The sequence below is a fragment of the Salvelinus alpinus genome, chromosome 2 (assembly GCF_045679555.1).
Source record: "Salvelinus alpinus chromosome 2, SLU_Salpinus.1, whole genome shotgun sequence".
Classification (NCBI taxonomy): Eukaryota; Metazoa; Chordata; class Actinopteri; order Salmoniformes; family Salmonidae; genus Salvelinus; species Salvelinus alpinus.
This window is the reverse complement of record NC_092087.1, coordinates 96,660,438-96,679,026: the sequence shown is the minus strand read 5'-3', so window position 1 is coordinate 96,679,026 and position 18,589 is coordinate 96,660,438. Positions and strand designations below refer to the sequence as shown.

The 18,589-nt window shown below is 43.5% G+C and overlaps 1 protein-coding gene across 1 annotated transcript; it reads right to left on the bottom strand.

Moving 5' to 3' along the window:
• Nucleotides 1-4,345: 4,345 nt before the first annotated feature.
• Nucleotides 4,346-14,101, bottom strand: LOC139568337 (zinc finger and SCAN domain-containing protein 2-like). The gene is made up of 3 exons (XM_071390096.1): nucleotides 13,772-14,101; nucleotides 11,866-12,602; nucleotides 4,346-8,120 (listed from the first exon to the last, which is right to left on the bottom strand). The coding sequence occupies exons 2-3, from the start codon at nucleotides 12,530-12,532 to the stop codon at nucleotides 6,736-6,738; spliced, it is 2,052 nt and encodes a 683-aa protein (XP_071246197.1). The 5' UTR covers nucleotides 12,533-12,602; nucleotides 13,772-14,101; the 3' UTR covers nucleotides 4,346-6,735.
• Nucleotides 14,102-18,589: the final 4,488 nt, after the last annotated feature.

Below are 18,589 nucleotides of genomic sequence, written 5' to 3'. Positions count from 1 at the left end.
TCTCCCCTTCTGAATTGGCTGGTGTATTTATAATTCCGGTACATTACATATCAATCTCAAAATAAGACATTTAATGAGTGCGAAGCAGAAAGTAATATTGTTAGGTTAGACTAAAATGCAAACAATGCCTTCCAATAAGGAGAAAGTTATCATGTTTGTTTTGTTTGTTTTTAAACCTTACAATAGGGGTAAAAGCAGAACATAGTTTGAGTGTGATCTATGTGCATTAGCAGTAGTGATTGAGAGGGTCTTTCCTATTGGGAAGAAAGGGAGGGTCCTACATTTACATTTAAGTCATTTAGCAGACGCTCTTATCCAGAGCGACTTACAAATTGGTGCATTCACCTTATGACATCCAGTGGAACAACCACTTTACAATAGTGCATCTAAATCTTTTAAGGGGGGGGGGGGGGGTCAGAAGGATTACTTTATCCTATCCTAGGTATTCCTTGAAGAGGTGGGGTTTCAGGTGTCTCCGGAAGGTGGTGATTGACTCCGCTGTCCTGGCGTCGTGAGGGAGTTTGTTCCACCATTGGGGTGCCAGAGCAGCGAACAGTTTTGACTGGGCTGAGCGGGAACTGTACTTCCTCAGTGGTAGGGAGGCGAGCAGGCCAGAGGTGGATGAACGCAGTGCCCTTGTTTGGGTGTAGGGCCTGATCAGAGCCTGAAGGTACTGAGGTGCCGTTCCCCTCACAGCTCCGTAGGCAAGCACCATGGTCTTGTAGCGGATGCGAGCTTCAACTGGAAGCCAGTGGAGAGAGCGGAGGAGCGGGGTGACGTGAGAGAACTTGGGAAGGTTGAACACCAGACGGGCTGCGGCGTTCTGGATGAGTTGTAGGGGTTTAATGGCACAGGCAGGGAGCCCAGCCAACAGCGAGTTGCAGTAATCCAGACGGGAGATGACAAGTGCCTGGATTAGGACCTGCGCCGCTTCCTGTGTGAGGCAGGGTCGTACTCTGCGGATGTTGTAGAGCATGAACCTACAGGAACGGGCCACCGCCTTGATGTTAGTTGAGAACGACAGGGTGTTGTCCAGGATCACGCCAAGGTTCTTAGCGCTCTGGGAGGAGGACACAATGGGGTTGTCAACCGTGATGGCGAGATCATGGAACGGGCAGTCCTTCCCCGGGAGGAAGAGCAGCTCCGTCTTGCCGAGGTTCAGCTTGAGGTGGTGGTCCGTCATCCACACTGATATGTCTGCCAGACATGCAGAGATGCGATTCGCCACCTGGTCATCAGAAGGGGGAAAGGAGAAGATTAATTGTGTGTCGTCTGCATAGCAATGATAGGAGAGACCATGTGAGGTTATGACAGAGCCAAGTGACTTGGTGTATAGCGAGAATAGGAGAGGGCCTAGAACAGAGCCCTGGGGGACACCAGTGGTGAGAGCACGTGGTGAGGAGACAGATTCTCGCCACGCCACCTGGTAGGAGCGACCTGTCAGGTAGGACGCAATCCAAGCGTGGGCCGCGCCGGAGATGCCCAACTCGGAGAGGGTGGAGAGGAGGATCTGATGGTTCACAGTATCGAAGGCAGCCGATAGGTCTAGGAGGATGAGAGCAGAGGAGAGAGAGTTAGCTTTAGCAGTGCGGAGCGCCTCCGTGATACAGAGAAGAGCAGTCTCAGTTGAGTGACTAGTCTTGAAACCTGACTGATTTGGATCAAGAAGGTCATTCTGAGAGAGATAGCGGGAGAGCTGGCCAAGGACGGCACGTTCGAGAGTTTTGGAGAGAAAAGAAAGAAGGGATACTGGTCTGTAGTTGTTGACATCGGAGGGATCGAGTGTAGGTTTTTTCAGCAGGGGTGCAACTCTCGCTCTCTTGAAGACGGAAGGGACGTAGCCAGCGGTCAAGGATGAGTTGATGAGCGAGGTGAGGTAAGGGAGAAGGTCTCCGGAAATGGTCTGGAGAAGAGAGGAGGGGATAGGGTCAAGCGGGCAGGTTGTTGGGCGGCCGGCCGTCACAAGACGCGAGATTTCATCTGGAGAGAGAGGGGAGAAAGAGGTCAGAGCACAGGGTAGGGCAGTGTGAGCAGAACCAGCGGTGTCGTTTGACTTAGCAAACGAGGATCGGATGTCGTCGACCTTCTTTTCAAAATGGTTGACGAAGTCATCTGCAGAGAGGGAGGAGGGGGGAGGAGGGGGAGGAGGATTCAGGAGGGAGGAGAAGGTGGCAAAGAGCTTCCTAGGGTTAGAGGCAGATGCTTGGAATTTAGAGTGGTAGAAAGTGGCTTTAGCAGCAGAGACAGAAGAGGAAAATGTAGAGAGGAGGGAGTGAAAGGATGCCAGGTCCGCAGGGAGGCGAGTTTTCCTCCATTTCCGCTCGGCTGCCCGGAGCCCTGTTCTGTGAGCTCGCAATGAGTCGTCGAGCCACGGAGCAGGAGGGGAGGACCGAGCCGGCCTGGAGGATAGGGGACATAGAGAGTCAAAGGATGCAGAAAGGGAGGAGAGGAGGGTTGAGGAGGCAGAATCAGGAGATAGGTTGGAGAAGGTTTGAGCAGAGGGAAGAGATGATAGGATGGAAGAGGAGAGAGTAGCGGGGGAGAGAGAGCGAAGGTTGGGACGGCGCGATACCATCCGAGTAGGGGCAGTGTGGGAAGTGATGGATGAGAGCGAGAGGGAAAAGGATACAAGGTAGTGGTCGGAGACTTGGAGGGGAGTTGCAATGAGGTTAGTGGAAGAACAGCATCTAGTAAAGATGAGGTCGAGCGTATTGCCTGCCTTGTGAGTAGGGGGGAAGGTGAGAGGGTGAGGTCAAAAGAGGAGAGGAGTGGAAAGAAGGAGGCAGAGAGGAATGAGTCAAAGGTAGACGTGGGGAGGTTAAAGTCACCCAGAACTGTGAGAGGTGAGCCGTCCTCAGGAAAGGAGCTTATCAGGGCATCAAGCTCATTGATGAACTCTCCAAGGGAACCTGGAGGGCGATAAATGATAAGGATGTTAAGCTTGAAAGGGCTGGTAACTGTGACAGCATGGAATTCAAAGGAGGCGATAGACAGATGGGTAAGGGGAGAAAGGGAGAAAGACCACTTGGGAGAGATGAGGATCCCGGTGCCTCCACCCCGCTGACCAGAAGCTCTCGGGGTGTGCGAGAACACGTGGGCAGACGAGGAGAGAGCAGTAGGAGTAGCAGTGTTATCTGTGGTGATCCATGTTTCCGTCAGTGCCAAGAAGTCGAGGGACTGGAGGGAAGCATAGGCTGAGATGAACTCTGCCTTGCCTTGTTGGCCGCAGATCGGCAGTTCCAGAGGCTGCCGGAGACCTGGGACTCCACGTGGGTGGTGCGCGCTGGGACCACCAGGTTAGGGTGGCCGCGGCCACGCGGTGTGAAGCGTTTGTATGGTCTGTGCAGAGAGGAGAGAACAGGGATAGACAGACACATAGTTGACAGGCTACAGAAGAGGCTACGCTAATGCAAAGGAGATTGGAATGACACGTGAACTACACGTCTCGAATGTTCAGAAAGTTAAGCTTGCGTTGCAGAAATCTTATTGACCAAAATTATTAAAATGATACAGTACTGCGGAAGTGGGCTAGCTAGCAGTGGCTGCGTTGTTGACTTTGTTTGAGAGTGTCGCTGGCTAGGTAACCTCGGTAGCTAGCTATGTAACCTCGGTAACTGGCTCGTTAATTAGTATAAACTACACAATTGTCTTAGATACAAGGACAGCAAAGACAACTATGTAGCTAGCTAACACTACACTAATCAATCGTTCCGTTGATCCGTTGAATGTAATAGTTTCTACAGTGTTGCTATTCGGTGGCTAGCTGGCTAGCGAGCAGTGTTGACTACGTTACGTTACGTTAAAAGGACGAAAAATAGCTGGCTAGCTAACCGAATTAGTCTAAACTACGCAGTTATCTTAGAAACAAAGACAGCAAAGACAATATGTAGCTAGCTAACACTGCACTAATCGAGTCGTTCCGTTGAATGTAATAGTTACTACAGTGTTGCTGTTCGGTGGCTAGCTGGCTAGGTAGCAGTGTTGACTACGTTACGTTAAAAGTTACGTTAAAAGAACGAAGAATAGCTGGCTAGCTACGCAATTATCTTTGATACAAAGACGGCTAAGTAGCTAGCTAAGATTAAACAAATCAAACCGTTGTACTGTAATGAAATGAAATGAGAATGTGAAAATGTGATACTACCTGAGGAGCGAAGCGGAAGGTAGCGAAGCTGGCTAGGTAGCAGTGTTGACTACGTTACGTTAAAAGTTGAAGGAAAAATTACGTCCTAGTTGAAGAAAAATTACGTCCTAGTTGAAGGAAAAATATATGGAGACTAGTGAAAGTAACAAAGTGAATGGTAATATTAGTTGCTTTCAGATAGCACTCTAATAATGCAGTATCTTAGTAATTTGAAGAAGTAAATTCCAATAGAAGGTCACATGACAAACAGAGGGATTGAGCGTTGGGACTGATATTAAACTAGATGCTGCCATCTGGTGTTTGGGTTAAAGATAAGCTTCCTGTGGACAAACAGATAAGCCCCCAGTGAAAGTGAGTGGTACTTACTGAACTTAAACAGGCTGTAAGGAACACAGTGGGAAAATGTATATAAGATACGTTTTTGACCATTTCCAATTATTATTATTTAATTTGATAGTTTGAATATACCAGTGATTTAAATAAGAAGGCAATGTCATCTAAAACAATAATCTGTTTCCATGACGTGGAACAATGTCCAGAATTGGAGTAGATCCAAGTAAATGTTTTAGTACCGAATACTGAGCTGATAAGTCAGCACCAACTTTTTGAAGGCCCTATTGTATTTGTTAAACAACAGGTTTTACATTTTGACTAGTTGACGTCACAGGGAGTTAAGTACAGAACAGTTCAATGCAAGCCCGATTGTGGTAAGCGCTATGGAAACAACACATTCCCTGCTCCTCTGATTCCATTGAATCTGCATTTTCCCCAAATTCTTCCAGGATTTTACAGCGCAATGAGCGATGGTGATTCTTTCCTTGAACATCGGAGCCAATCTTGTCACCTACTTACACATCCATAATCCCTTGCAGTCCTTATCTTATTTTACAACTATACATATGCCAGTCAAACTCAATCAATCCCAGATAAAGTATTTGAAATTATTTCAGTCACAATGTCCATAATGTTAATGTAATACTAGGTATGTTTAAGCAACATAAAAACAAAAATAAAAAGCTTGCTCATCAAATAATTGTTATCAGTAATTAGGAGCCAGCTTTTGCCATGTGCTTTCATTGTTTAATTGTGTGTGAATGTACAGTGCCTTCAGAAAGTATTCAGACCCCTTGATTTTTTCACATTGGTTACGTCACAGCCTTATTCTAAAATGGATTAAATAAAATATTTTCCTCATCAACCTACACACAATACCCCATAATGACAAAGCGAAAACAGGTTTTACAAATTTTTGCAAATGTATAAAAATAATAAAAAAGCAGATATACCTTATTTACATAAGTATTCAGACCCACTGCTATGAGACTCTTTCCAGTTATCATCCTTGAGATGTTTCTACAACTTGATTGGAGTCCACCTGTGGTAAAATCAATTGATTGGACATGATTTGGAAAGGCACACACCTACCTATTGAAGGTCCCACAGTTGACAGTGTATGTCAGAGCAAAAACCAAGCCATGAGGTTGAAGGAATTGTCCAAGAGCTCCGAGACAGGATTGTGTGGAGGCACAGATCTGGGGAAGGGTACCAAAAAATGTCTGCAGCATTGAAGATCCCCAAGAACACAGTGGCCTCCATCATTCTTAAATGGAAGAAGTTTGGAACCACCAAGACACTTCCTAGAGCTGGCTGCCCGAACAAACTGAGGTCTGGGCAGAAGGGCCTTGGTCTCGGAAGTGACCAAGAACCTGATGGTCACGCTGACAGAGCTCCAGAGTTCCTCTGTGCCAATGGGAGAACCTTCCAGAAGAACAACCATCTCTGCAGCACTCCTTTATGGTAGAGTAGCCAGACGGAAGCCACTCCTTCCTGTATATGTACTACTACTACTACTACTACTATGCCAATTCCAAGTCTATATTTGTCAAAAAAATTATGATAGTTGAGAATATTTAGGACAGTACCTCAATGAATCTGCTATCTGGAACAGCCCCCAGGGAAGAGGCAAGTGTAGGGTGAAGTTGCTCCTAGATGCTGATCTTGTGTCAGTTTAGCATTTTCCCCACTAATGCTAAAAGATAGGATTTGGGGGAGAGGAACCTGATCCTACACCTGTCAGGTGTGTATGCATACAACACTATGATTTCAGACTATTTAAAGCCACAATCCTTGCTTTCAAAAACCACAGTAACCACTCTCAAAAATCATAGTAACCACTCTCAAAAACCACTCTGTGCTCCCAATTCCTCTGGGTGGAAAGGAAATTAGGGATAACTAGCCAGTTGCACAACTAAATGCCTTCAACCTTCCGCATCTAAACCCTCTGAATCACAGAGGTGCGGGGGGCTGCCTTAATCCACTTCATATGTGCCCAGGGAGCAGTTGTTGTTGGGGGCTAACTGGGCTCAAGGGCAGAACAGCAGATTTTCTTCTACCATTTGCAGACTCAGGGATTCGAATGAGCGATCTTTCGGTTACTGGTCGAACGCTCTTAACCGCTAGGCTACCTACCGCCCTCTGGGTTTTTCTGCATGTGTGTGAGTGTTTGTGTGTCTCTCTCTCTCTCTCTCCGGGGGTTAGATTGTATGTATAACAACAAATTGATGTCTTCTGCAAGTTAAACAAGTTCTTCTCTATTCATAGACAGAGCTGGAATCGTCCTGAGGCCATTCAGCACAGAGTACATCACCTGCAGGATGACCATGTCCCTTCTTATGTTTCAACATGGCTACTAAATAGGTGAATGTCTCCCTGCATATATCACAGCTGTAAGGCTTCTCTCCAGTGTGAGTGCGCTTGTGTACAGCCAGTGCGTCGGTTCGGGAAAACCTCTTCCCACACTGATCACAGGCGTGAGGCTTCTCTCCAGTATGAGTTCTCTTGTGTGCAGCCAGGTTTTGTGACCGACTGAAGCTCTTCCCACAGACAAAGCATGGGTAAGGTTTCTCCCCGGTGTGTGTTCGCTGGTGAGCCACCAAAGAATTGGACTGAGAAAACCTCCTCCCACATTGATCGCAGACATAAGGCAGCTCTCCGGTGTGCACACGCTGGTGTGTTGTTAAACCTTGGTGGAATATGAAGCTCCTGCCACAGTCGGAGCAGTGGTACGGTTTCACTCCTTGGTGTATCTTCATGTGCGTTCTGAAGTTGCTTGGATGGTTGAAGGTCTTCCCGCATAGCTCACAGACAATGGACTTGTCTTTACTGTGTCTCTTCTGGTGTTTCTTCAGATATATTGGATGAGAGAAACAATGACCACACTCAGAACAGCGGTAAGGTCTCTCTCTCGGGTTGTGCATCAGCTGGTGAAATTTGAGACTACCTTTAGTGGCAAAACCCGCCCCACATTCTGAGCAGCTGAAGGGCTTTTCTTCGGTGGGCTTGTGTTTAAACTTGTGTGATTTCAGTAAGTAGGCTTGAATGAACCGCATACCGCAGACGGAACATTGGAATGGTTTTTCTTCAGTATGCATTCTCATATGGAAATTAAAGGATGCTAAAATACAAAACTTCTTCTCGCAGTAGGAGCATTGGTAAGGCCTTTCTGCGGCAGGCATGTGTGTTTGCGAGTGTGCTTTTAAAGTGGATTTCTGAGCAAAACTTTTCTTGCACTTGGAGCATTGAAATGGTTTCTCTCCGGTGTGTATCCTTTGATGATTTTTGAAGGTTGATAAAAAACTGTAGCTCTTCCCGCAGTCAGAGCAGTGGTAAGACCTTTCTGTGGGAGGCTCATGTACCGTTTTCTCATGTATTTTTCGATAGTGGTTCTTTGCAAAACCTTTCCCACACTTGGAGCATTGGAATGGTTTATTTTCAGTGTGGGTGCATTGATGGATTTTCAAGCCTGATAAAACACTGAAAGTATTTCCGCAGTCATAGCAGTGGTGAGGTTTCTTCCCTGCATGTCTCTGCGGTTGTTTATTGAGGTGTTTTGATGTGGGGAGACTCCAGTCTGTGTTGTCGGCATGAGGTTGTTGTTGAGGCTCCCCAGAAGATCCATGGTTGCCACGTCTCTCTCCTGTGTGAAAGAGACAAACAAACAGTGAATACAGTTTGTCCAAGTGACATCATATTGAGGTATTACAGTGACTTCTGGAAATATTCAGACCCCTTGACTTTTTGTTACGGTACAGCATTATTCTAAAATGGATTCAATAAATAAACAATCCTCAGCAATCTACACACAATACCCCATAATGACCAAGCGAAAACAGGTTGACATTTTTGCACTTTTATTAAAAATAAAAACAGATACATTATTTACCTAAGTATTCAGACTTTTTGCTATGAGACTTGAAATTGAGCTCAGGTGCATCCTGTTTCCAATGATCATCCTTGAGCTGTTTCTACAACTTGGAGTCCACTTGTGGTAAATCCAATTGATTGGACATGATTTGGAAAGGCACACATCGGTCTACATAAGGTCCCACAGTTGACAGTGCACGTCAGAGCAAAAACCAAGCCATGAGGTCGAAGGAATTGTCCGTAGAGCTCCGAGACAGAATTGTGTGGAGGCACAGGTCTGGGGAAGGGTACCAAAAAATGTCTGCAGCATTTAAGGTCCCCAAGAACACAGTGGCCTCCATCATTCTTAAATAGAAGAAGTTTGGAACCTTCAAGACACTTCTTAGAGCTGGACGCCTGACTAAACTGAGTAATCGGGGCAGGGAGTCAGGGAGGTGACCAAGAACCCAATGGTCACTGACAGAGTGCTAGAGTTCCTCTGTGGAAATGGGAGAACATTCCAGAAGGACAACCATCTCTACAGCACTCCTCAGTAAAAAGGCACATGACAGCTCGCTTGGAGTTTGCCAAAAGGCACCTAAAGACTCTCAGACCATGAGAAACAAGATTATCTGGTCTGATGAAACTCTTTGGCCTGAATGCCAAGTCTGGAGGAAACCTGGCACCATCCCACAGTAAAGCATGGTGGTGGCAGCATCATGCTGTGGGGATGTTTTTCAGCGGCAGGGACTGGGAGACTAGTCAGGATCAAGGCAAAGTACAGAGAGATCCTTGATGACAACCTGCTCCAGAGCGCTCAGGACCTCAGACTGGGGTGAAGGTTCACCTTACAACAGGACAACGACCCTAAGCACACAGCCAAGACAATGCAGGAGTGGCTTCAGGACAATTCTCTGAATGTCCTTGAGTGGCCCAGCCAGAGCCCGGACTTGGACCCGATCTAACATCTCTGGAGAGACCTGAAAATAGCTGTGCAGCAGCGCTCCCTATCCAACCTCAAGCAGAGAAGAATGGGAGAAACTCCCGAAATACAGGTGTGAAAAGCTTGTGTTGTCATACTCAAGAAGACTCGAGGCTGTAATCACTGCCAAAGGTGCTTCAACAAAGTACTGAATAAAGGGTCTGAATACCTATGTAAATGTGTTTATTTTTAATATATATATATATATATATAAGCAAACATTTCTAATAAGCTGTTTTGCTTTGTCATTGTGGGGTATTGTGATGTCATTATGGGGTATGGTGTGTAGATTGAGGGGCAAAACGATTTAATCAATTTCAGAATAAGGCTGTAACCTAACGAAATGTGGAAAAAGTTGAGGGGTCTGAATATCTTCAGAAAGTGCCTTCAGAAAGTATTCACACCCTTTATCTTTTCCACATATTTTGTGTTACAGCATGAATTTACACACAATACCCCATAATGTCAAAGTGGAGATATCTTTTTAGAGTTTTTTACAAATTAATTTTAAATGAAAAGCTTAAAATGTCCTCAGTCAATAAGTATTCAACCAATTTGTTATGGCAGGCCTAAATAAGTTTAGGAATAAAAATTTATAAATAATACCAGTAATTGAATATCCCCTTGAGCCTGGTGAAGTTATTAATTCCACTTTGGATGGGGTGTATCAATACACCCAGTCACTACAAATATCAGTGGTGGAAAAAGTACCCAATTGTCATACTTGAGTAAAAGTAAAGATACCTTAATAGAAAATGACTCAAGTAAAAGTCACGCAGTAAATTACTACTTGAGTAAAAGTCAAAAAGTATTTTGTTTCATATATACTTAAGTATCAAGAGTAAAAGTATGAATCATTTTAAATTCCTTATATTAAGCAAACCAGACGGCACAATGTTGTTGTTTTTTTTACAGATAGCCAGGGGCACACACCAACACTCAGACAATTTACAAACGATGCATTTGTGTTTAGTGAGTCCGCCAGATCAGAGGCAGTAGGTATGACCAGGGATGTGTGAATTGGACCATTTCCTGTCCTACTAAGCATTCAAAATGTAACAAGTACTTTTGGGTGTCAGGGAAAATGTAAGGAGTAAAAAGTACATTATTTTCTTTAGGAATGTAGTGAAGTAAAAGTAAGTTGTCAAAAATATAAAATAGTAAAGTACAGATACCCCAAAAAACGACGTAAGTATAAATACTTTGAAGTGATACTTAAGTACTTTACACCACTGACAAATATACAGGTGTCCTTCCTAACGTGGTTGCTGGAGAGGAAGGAAACCGCTTAGGGATTTCACCATGAGACCAATGGTGAATTTAAAACAAAAACTTGAATGGCTGTGATAGGAGTAAACTGAGGATGGATCAACAACATTGTAGTTACTCCACAATACTAACCTAAATGACAGGGTGAAAAGAAGGAAGCCTGTACAAGGCTCTGCATCTGGCCTCGTGCTCCTAGACCTTATTGCCGCTTTTGACACCATCGATCACCAGATTATTTTGGAGAGATTGGAAACCCTAATTGGTCTACATAGACAAGTTCTTGATTGGTTGTCGGAAATAATTGATAGTTTCGTTGTTCCTCAAGGTTCCGTTTTAGGACCACTATTTTTCACTATATATTCTACTTCCTGGTGATGTCATTCGGAAACACATTGTCAACTTTCACTGCTATGCGGACGACACACAGCTGTACATTTCAATGAAACATATTGAAGCCCCATGTAGTCATGGCTTTATGTAGTACTGTGCGCCTCCCATAGTCTGTTCTGGACTAAAACAGACACCTCGGTGCATTCAGCACGTCAAACATTCTTACAAAAACAAGTAGTGATGAAGTTAATCTCTCTGAACAGTAGTCCAGGTGCCTTACCAGGAGGGGGGGGGGGGGGGTGCAGTGGCAGAAAGGGAGGGCAGACACAGTCACAGTAGAGATATAAAAAGTGGGAGACAATGGAGCAAAAGTGAGGGAGGATAGACAGAGAGATGGGCAGAGGCAAAAATAGAGGTAATGGAGTTATTGAGAAAGGGAGGAAGACAGAGAGATGGGCAGAGGCAAAAATAGAGGTAATGGAGTTATTGAGAAAGGGAGGATGGGGCAGAGGAAAAGAGAGAGGTAATGGAGTGATGTTAAAGAGAGGTAATGGAGTGATGTGAGAGAGGATAGACAGAGAGAAGGGGCAGAGGCAGAGAGAGCTATGGAGTGATGTTAGAGGGAGAGGTAATGGAGTGATGTTAGAGGGCAGGGGGAGTGCATTACACGTCGCTGTCCTCTAAGTTTTACGATTCTACAATGAAGGCATTTAATGTAAAACCTGTAAAAGCATTTCACAGTAATACCTGTTGTATTCGGCGCATGTGAAACATACATTGATTGGATTTGTCACTGTCCTCTGTTAACGATTCTACAATGTTACACACAAAGGTGTTGATGCCACTTACAAAACGTTGATATCAGAGGCCACTGGACTGCACTGTAATGTTAGATAACAACAACAACACTTCACAATGGTCCTTAGAACCAAAACAAAAGGTATCCTGCTGCACTTACTTTGATGAATCACGTCTCCTTCCTCCTCGTCTCCTCCTCCAGCAGTTCCTCTCAACCCTGGTGTTTTCCTGCAGTCGACCAGCCGCACAGACACCCTCTTCAGACCCAGCAGTAAGGCATTACCAGGAGAGGACAGAGAGGGGGCCCCACTCACTCTCTTCTCCCTCTGCTCTGGAGCTGGCTCCACCTCCAGCCCTTTGCTACGCAACAAATCCCTGTCCTCCTCATCCCATTCTTCATCGCAGTCTGCAGCATTGTCATCAAAGGATTGGCTGGGACTCATGAGCTCCGCCTCCAGCCTTTTGCTAGGTAACCAATCCATGTCCTTCTGGTTCTCATCTTCATCACAGTCTACAGCATCATCATCAATGGATTGGCTGGGACTCAAAGGTGCATCACTACCATCCTCCTGTATCTTTCTGATGTCCTCTTTCAGTTGGAGTAACCAAGACATTCTCTGCTCCTCCGATTCCATTGAATCTAAATTTTTCCCAAGTTCCTCCAGGATTTTACGGCACAATGAGTGATGGGGATTCTTTCCTTGAACAATGGAGCCATCCTTGCCATCTATTCCACTGCGTTCACACAGGCAGCGTAAATTGTCCTTGGTTAAAGTGTATAAACTCTGTTCCATTTCATCCATCAACGTTTCCCTCTCTCCACTCATATTGTCCTGCTCACGTGGCAACAACAACAATGAAGTCAATGTCAAGACAGATATAGTCCAGTTAGATGACCTGTAATGAAAATAAAATGAAAGATTAGAACACATTAGTGCTGACCCCATTTAGTCGACTGGTCCATTGTTTGGCTGTTGGTCAACAGAGATTTCTTTAGTTGAGCAGTAGCAAAAAAAAACAAAAAAAAATCATGGTGTACAAGACACCTTTCTGATTGGCTCCTGTCTGAATGGACTGATCCATTGTGGAGACCGTGAGGATGGCACAGTCCATCAGTCTAAGACGTGTGCTACTGTAATTGCATATGGTTATATTGTCAGAACACTAATAAAAAAATGTTTTATAACAAATGCGTTATTTCAATATGTTGCAATGTGTAGGGGGTCGGGAGTCTGGAGGAGACAGACATGTAGCTTTTCTCAGCCAGTCGAAATCATGAATCAACTGGCATCATTTTTATGGATATTTACAAAGAAAGGTCAATTAAAAAAAAGGTACAACAAAGCCAGTTTTTGGAGGATGTATTGGCATGATTTGCCAGCCCTCGAAGACACCTGTGACAATATATCCTCCAAACACGGGCTTCTCTGGCATTATCACTTAATTTGTTATACAAGTCTTTGGATATACTCTGGTCATTATTTAAACTGGCTCGCCAGCTAGCTAGCAAGTAACGAACCTGGCTGACATTTACTGAATGTGTTTTTAAACGGATGGTTTTACTGGTGTTAAAATAGAGAGAGTATGTTATTTGGAGCACAGGGCTGCTGATGTCATGCAGAGGCTGTCGTTTTGTGTTTACACTTTTTCAGAACGACAAGTTTGATGTCGGACGACAATAGAATGTTCATGATGTTGCTACGACAACTGTCTACACAGACATGTCATAGACGGACTGTAACCAGCCTTTATGCTTTTGGCAGATTTAATAACATAGCGTTCAACAATGTAATGTCGACATGAAAATGTTATTCGGTTCATCGTAAAAGTTTAAATAGAGAATTTTCCAATCTTCTAAAGTTACTTGGATAGTTATCTACGTTAGCTAGCAACGTTCAACAATACTTTTCGGGTGTTTGTCGCCACCTCACAAACCGGGAATTAAACAAGTTATTATCAAATGAAAGCCCTGAACATTAGCTAATCGTAAAAGGGGTTAATAATGTGTTGTACAAAAACATAAACTCGGCTCCAGTATAACTGTGACCGTAACCTTTGTTACCTACCTGATACAGTAGAAAGGCTACAGTAACGTTAGCTAGTTAGCACGTTTCTGTCCACGTGGGAAATAAATAACGTTATATCTCCTGACTTTTGTTTGATGTTCCTTTGACAACGTAATTCTAATGTCAGTTTTCCGTTGTAGTTTGAAAGTAAAGTAGAATATCCAGCTAAGCTTGAAGACTTATCTAGATAGCTAACTCTTCCTAGTCTGTTACTTCCAACTTCATCACACACAAACCAGAGTAGTCGAGTATCGATAGCGATAACCATGATTAAAAGCTTCTTCTTCGGGTTTGATGACGAACTGCATGCAAAAAGGTGTGTTTTTGCCACAAACAGGATGAAAATAAATATCTCAAAATTGATATGGATAAAATCATACTGACTACCCAAAAATCACTCAACATGATCGTTGCTTTATCTGTTAAAATCAATAAATCGGATCATTCCTACAATATGGTTCCTTTTTGACCTCATAGAATATATACAGTGGGGAGAACAAGTATTTGATACACTGCCGATTTTGCAGGTTTTCCTACTTACAAAGCATGTAGAGGTCTGTAATTTTTATCATAGGTACACTTCAACTGTGAGAGACGGAATCTAAAACAAAAATCCAGAAAATCACATTGTATGATTTTTAAGTAATTAATTTGCATTTTATTGCATGACATAAGTATTTGATCACCTACCAACCAGTAAGAATTCCGGCTCTCACAGACCTGTTAGTTTTTCTTTAAGAAGCCCTCCTGTTCTCCACTCATTACCTGTATTAACTGCACCTGTTTGAACTCGTTACCTGTATAAAAGACACCTGTCCACACACTCAATCAAACAGACTCCAACCTCTCCACAATGGCCAAGACCAGAGAGCTGTGTAAGGACATCAGGGATAAAATTGTAGACCTGCACAAGGCTGGGATGGGCTACAGGACAATAGGCAAGCAGCTTGGTGAGAAGGCAACAACTGTTGGCGCAATTATTAGAAAATGGAAGAAGTTCAAGATGACGGTCAATCACCCTCGGTCTGGGGCTCCATGCAAGATCTCACCTCGTGGGGCATCAATGATCATGAGGAAGGTGAGGGATCAGCCCAGAACTACACGGCAGGACCTGGTCAATGACCTGAAGAGAGCTGGGACCACAGTCTCAAAGAAAACCATTAGTAACACACTACGCCGTCATGGATTAAAATCCTGCAACGCACGCAAGGTCCCCCTGCTCAAGCCAGCGTATGTCCAGGCCCGTCTGAAGTTTGCCAATGACCATCTGGATGATCCAGAGGAGGAATGGGAGAAGGTCATTTTGGTCTGATGACACAAAAATAGAGCTTTTTGGTCTAAACTCCACTCACCGTGTTTGGAGGAAGAAGAAGGATGAATACAACCCCAAGAACACCATCCCAACTGTGAAGCATGGAGGTGGAAACATCATTCTTTGGGGATGCTTTTCTGCAAAGGGGACAGGACGACTGCACCGTAGTGAGGAGAGGATGGATGGGGCCATGTATCGTGAGATCTTGGCCAACAACCTCCTTCCCTCGTAAGAGCATTGAAGATGGGTCGTGGCTGGGTCTTCCAGCATGACAACGAGCCGAAACACACAGCCAGGGCAACTAAGGAGTGGCTCCGTAAGAAGCATCTCAAGGTCCTGGAGTGGCCTAGCCAGTCTCCAGACCTGAACCCAATAGCAAATCTTTGGAGGGAGCTGAAAGTCCGTATTGCCCAGCGACAGCCCCGAAACCTGAAGGATCTGGAGAAGGTCTGTATGGAGGAGTGGGCCAAAATCCCTGCTGCAGTGTGTGCAAACCTGGTCAAGAACTACAGGAAACATATGATCTCTGTAATTGCAAACAAAGGTTTCTGTACCAAATATTAAGTTCTGCTTTTCTGATGTATCAAATACTTATGTCATTCAATAAAATGCAAATTAATTACTTAAAAATCATACAATGTGATTTTCTGGAGTTTTGGATTTTCCGTCTCTCACAATTGAAGTGTACCTATGATAAAAATTACAGACCTCTACATGCTTTGTAAGTAGGAAAACCTGCAAAATCGGCAGTGTATCAAATACTTGTTCTCCCCACTGTATATATATATATATACATTTTTTTTAACTTATTAGGTGCATAATCCTAACAGGCTGGAAATTTGGAGCCCAAATTAGCCATAGCACTGTGAGTAAGCAAGATTGAGCTAGCATAATGGTGAACACTTGAACAGGATTTTAACTTCTCTATCAAACATTTGGTTAATTTTCTCTATAATTGAGGAGTAACAGGGTGAAAACGAATGAGTTGGATGTACAGACTAACATCATGAAACATGGACAAATAGATACAACTGAGTTTTTATATTTATTTAGTTTTGCACCATTGTTTTCCCACCAAAGAAATAATAACACTTCCTGAATGTGGTGTCATTTTAGGAAGGGTTTGCTTTCTTAAAGGAGAATTACAACACTTCCTGAATGTGGTGTTACTGTAGGAAGGGCTTGTTTTCTTTAATGGCGAATTACAACACTGCCTGAATGTGGTGTTACTGTAGGAAGGGGTTGTTTTCTTTAATGGCGAATTACAAAAAAACGAACAGCGTAGAAAGTGATATCAGGGACACATAGAACATCTTAAGTAAAATGATAATAAATACAATAATTATGATAAAATAACTATTGATGAGCGAGAATTTAACTAGGACTATAAAATAATGAAGAAAGATTTTAAGTATGTTATTATTTTAAGGTTTATATTTCTTGTGGAAGTTGATTAATAACACCCATGGCAAAAAACACCTACATCCACTGAAAAAACGTTTTCAAATGCAGAAAGTTCCCTTTTAAGGTCCACATTTTTGTGTATTTAAGGTAAAGGACACCTGACCTTATATTTAAAGTCTTTTGGAATCCTAATTTTACACTAAATAATAAGTGATATTTCCTGAGGACAGAAAATGCACTGCATTGTAGGAATGACCCTATCCATGTCTGATCCCTCCTTACAGGGCACTCCAGGAACTCTGGGTCATGAACCCCACCACAATTGCAACACGGCCGTTCTTCAATCCGATCTTCTGTATACTCCACACGTCTACACACACTTGAAACACGGCCAAATCCTTTAAATGTTGTACACTAATGGTTTGGTTTCTGCGTACCCCATATACCTCAGCTTGACATGTGTAGGGAAGTGCTCATCAGTAAAAAAACAAAACAATAGAACGACATGTTTTCCTTTCTTCCTTCCACCATGCAGGTCAAACGATGGGCACTAACCACACCTGGGATTCCTGTCGAAAGGTTTTCCTCCTTAACCTCCTTAACTTCCATTGACACTCCGGAGATGACTCCCTTAACAGGTGCCCTACTCCGGGGCTCAAAGCACGATACTTCAGTTGACTCGATTATAATGGCGCTATTTTTTTTTCACGTTGTTTGTAACTTTTTAAAACATATTTTGTAGATAATGTTGCTGCTACCATCTCCTATGACCGAAAAGAGCTTCTGGGCATTTTTTCTTTAACGAATCCGACGTGAAGGATATACTGCTTTCTCGAGACCAGGCCCAGGAAAAGACAGAGAAAAAGGGGTAGGAGGTCGGGCTGCCTTCTAAGAATTCGTAGGCGAGTGAGTGAACCTCCACCACCATGCGTACTATTGGCCAACATGCAATCATTGGAAAATAAAATGGATGATCTACGATTAAGACTATCCTACCAACAGGACATTAAAAACTGTAATATCTTATGTTTCACAGAGTTGTGGCTGAATGACAACACGGATACTATAGAGCTGGCTGGGTATTCAGTGCATCGGCAGGACAGAGAAGCTACGTCTGGTAAGGGGTCTGTGTCTATTTGTAAATAACAGCTGGTGCGCAATTTCTAATATTAAAGAAGCCTTGAGCTATTGCTCACCTGAGGTATAGTACCTCATGATAAGCTGTAGACCACACCATATTTTTTTTTTTTAACTAGGCAAGTCAGTTAAGAACAAATTCTTATTTACAATGATGGCCTACCCCAACCAAACAGCTTAAACAAATGCAAATGCAGCTACTTTGCTGTTATTCTGGCTGCACTGTTTGACTTGACTGCAAGTTAGCCGAAGTTTGCTAGCTAGCAAGCAAGGAATAAGAACCTTTCCAGCCAGTATGGCAATAGAACATTCACACCAACCTCAAATCTCAAGTCACCTCAAATCACACCAACAGACGCACAAAAGAAAGAAGCATACCAACCTTTATTTAACTGGGCAAGTCAGTTAAGAACAAATTCTTATTTACAATGCCGGCCAACCAATGCTCCCAGTATGGTTATGCTTTTAGTCAGTTATCAACTCTGAAGATACATCAGCTATCTCACACAGGAGAGAAGCATTTCCACTGCTCCTAATGTAGGGAGAGTTTCAGGCAGTCATGAGCTCTGAAGAAATGCTAGGGAACTCACAACAAAGAGCCCCAAACATTTTGAAGATGCAAGAGTAACATGTTATAATCATTGAGTATCCTGTAATAAACCCTGGATGTCTGGTAATAAATAGTGGCAGTGAAAGAAGAATTTTCCGTTTAAATATTGTATATTGAATAGGGTGACAATCTTTTGAAATTGCTATCATGTTATAAACACTGTAGCTATTATAAAATACAAATTATGGTGGTGAAAGAAGAGTCAAAGTCATGCTCTGGAGTTGTGTTTGAATGTTGTTTATTTAAATAAAGTTGGCACAGCTATGGCATGGCCCGTGGGGCAAAAGCGGTATGAGATGAGCACCCTCAATCGAACAGTAATCTGTGCCAACAAGGCATCATGATGCATCGTTCA

Bases quoted from the DNA above. Each gene is read 5' to 3' on its own strand.
- LOC139568337 (XM_071390096.1), bottom strand. From the start codon at position 12,532: ATGAGTGGAGAGAGGGAAACGTTGATGGATGAAATGGAACAGAGTTTA. The intron at 8,121-11,865 runs GTAAGTGCAGCA...TCTTTCACACAG, and splicing joins AGGAGACGTGATTCATCAAA to GAGAGAGACGTGGCAACCAT.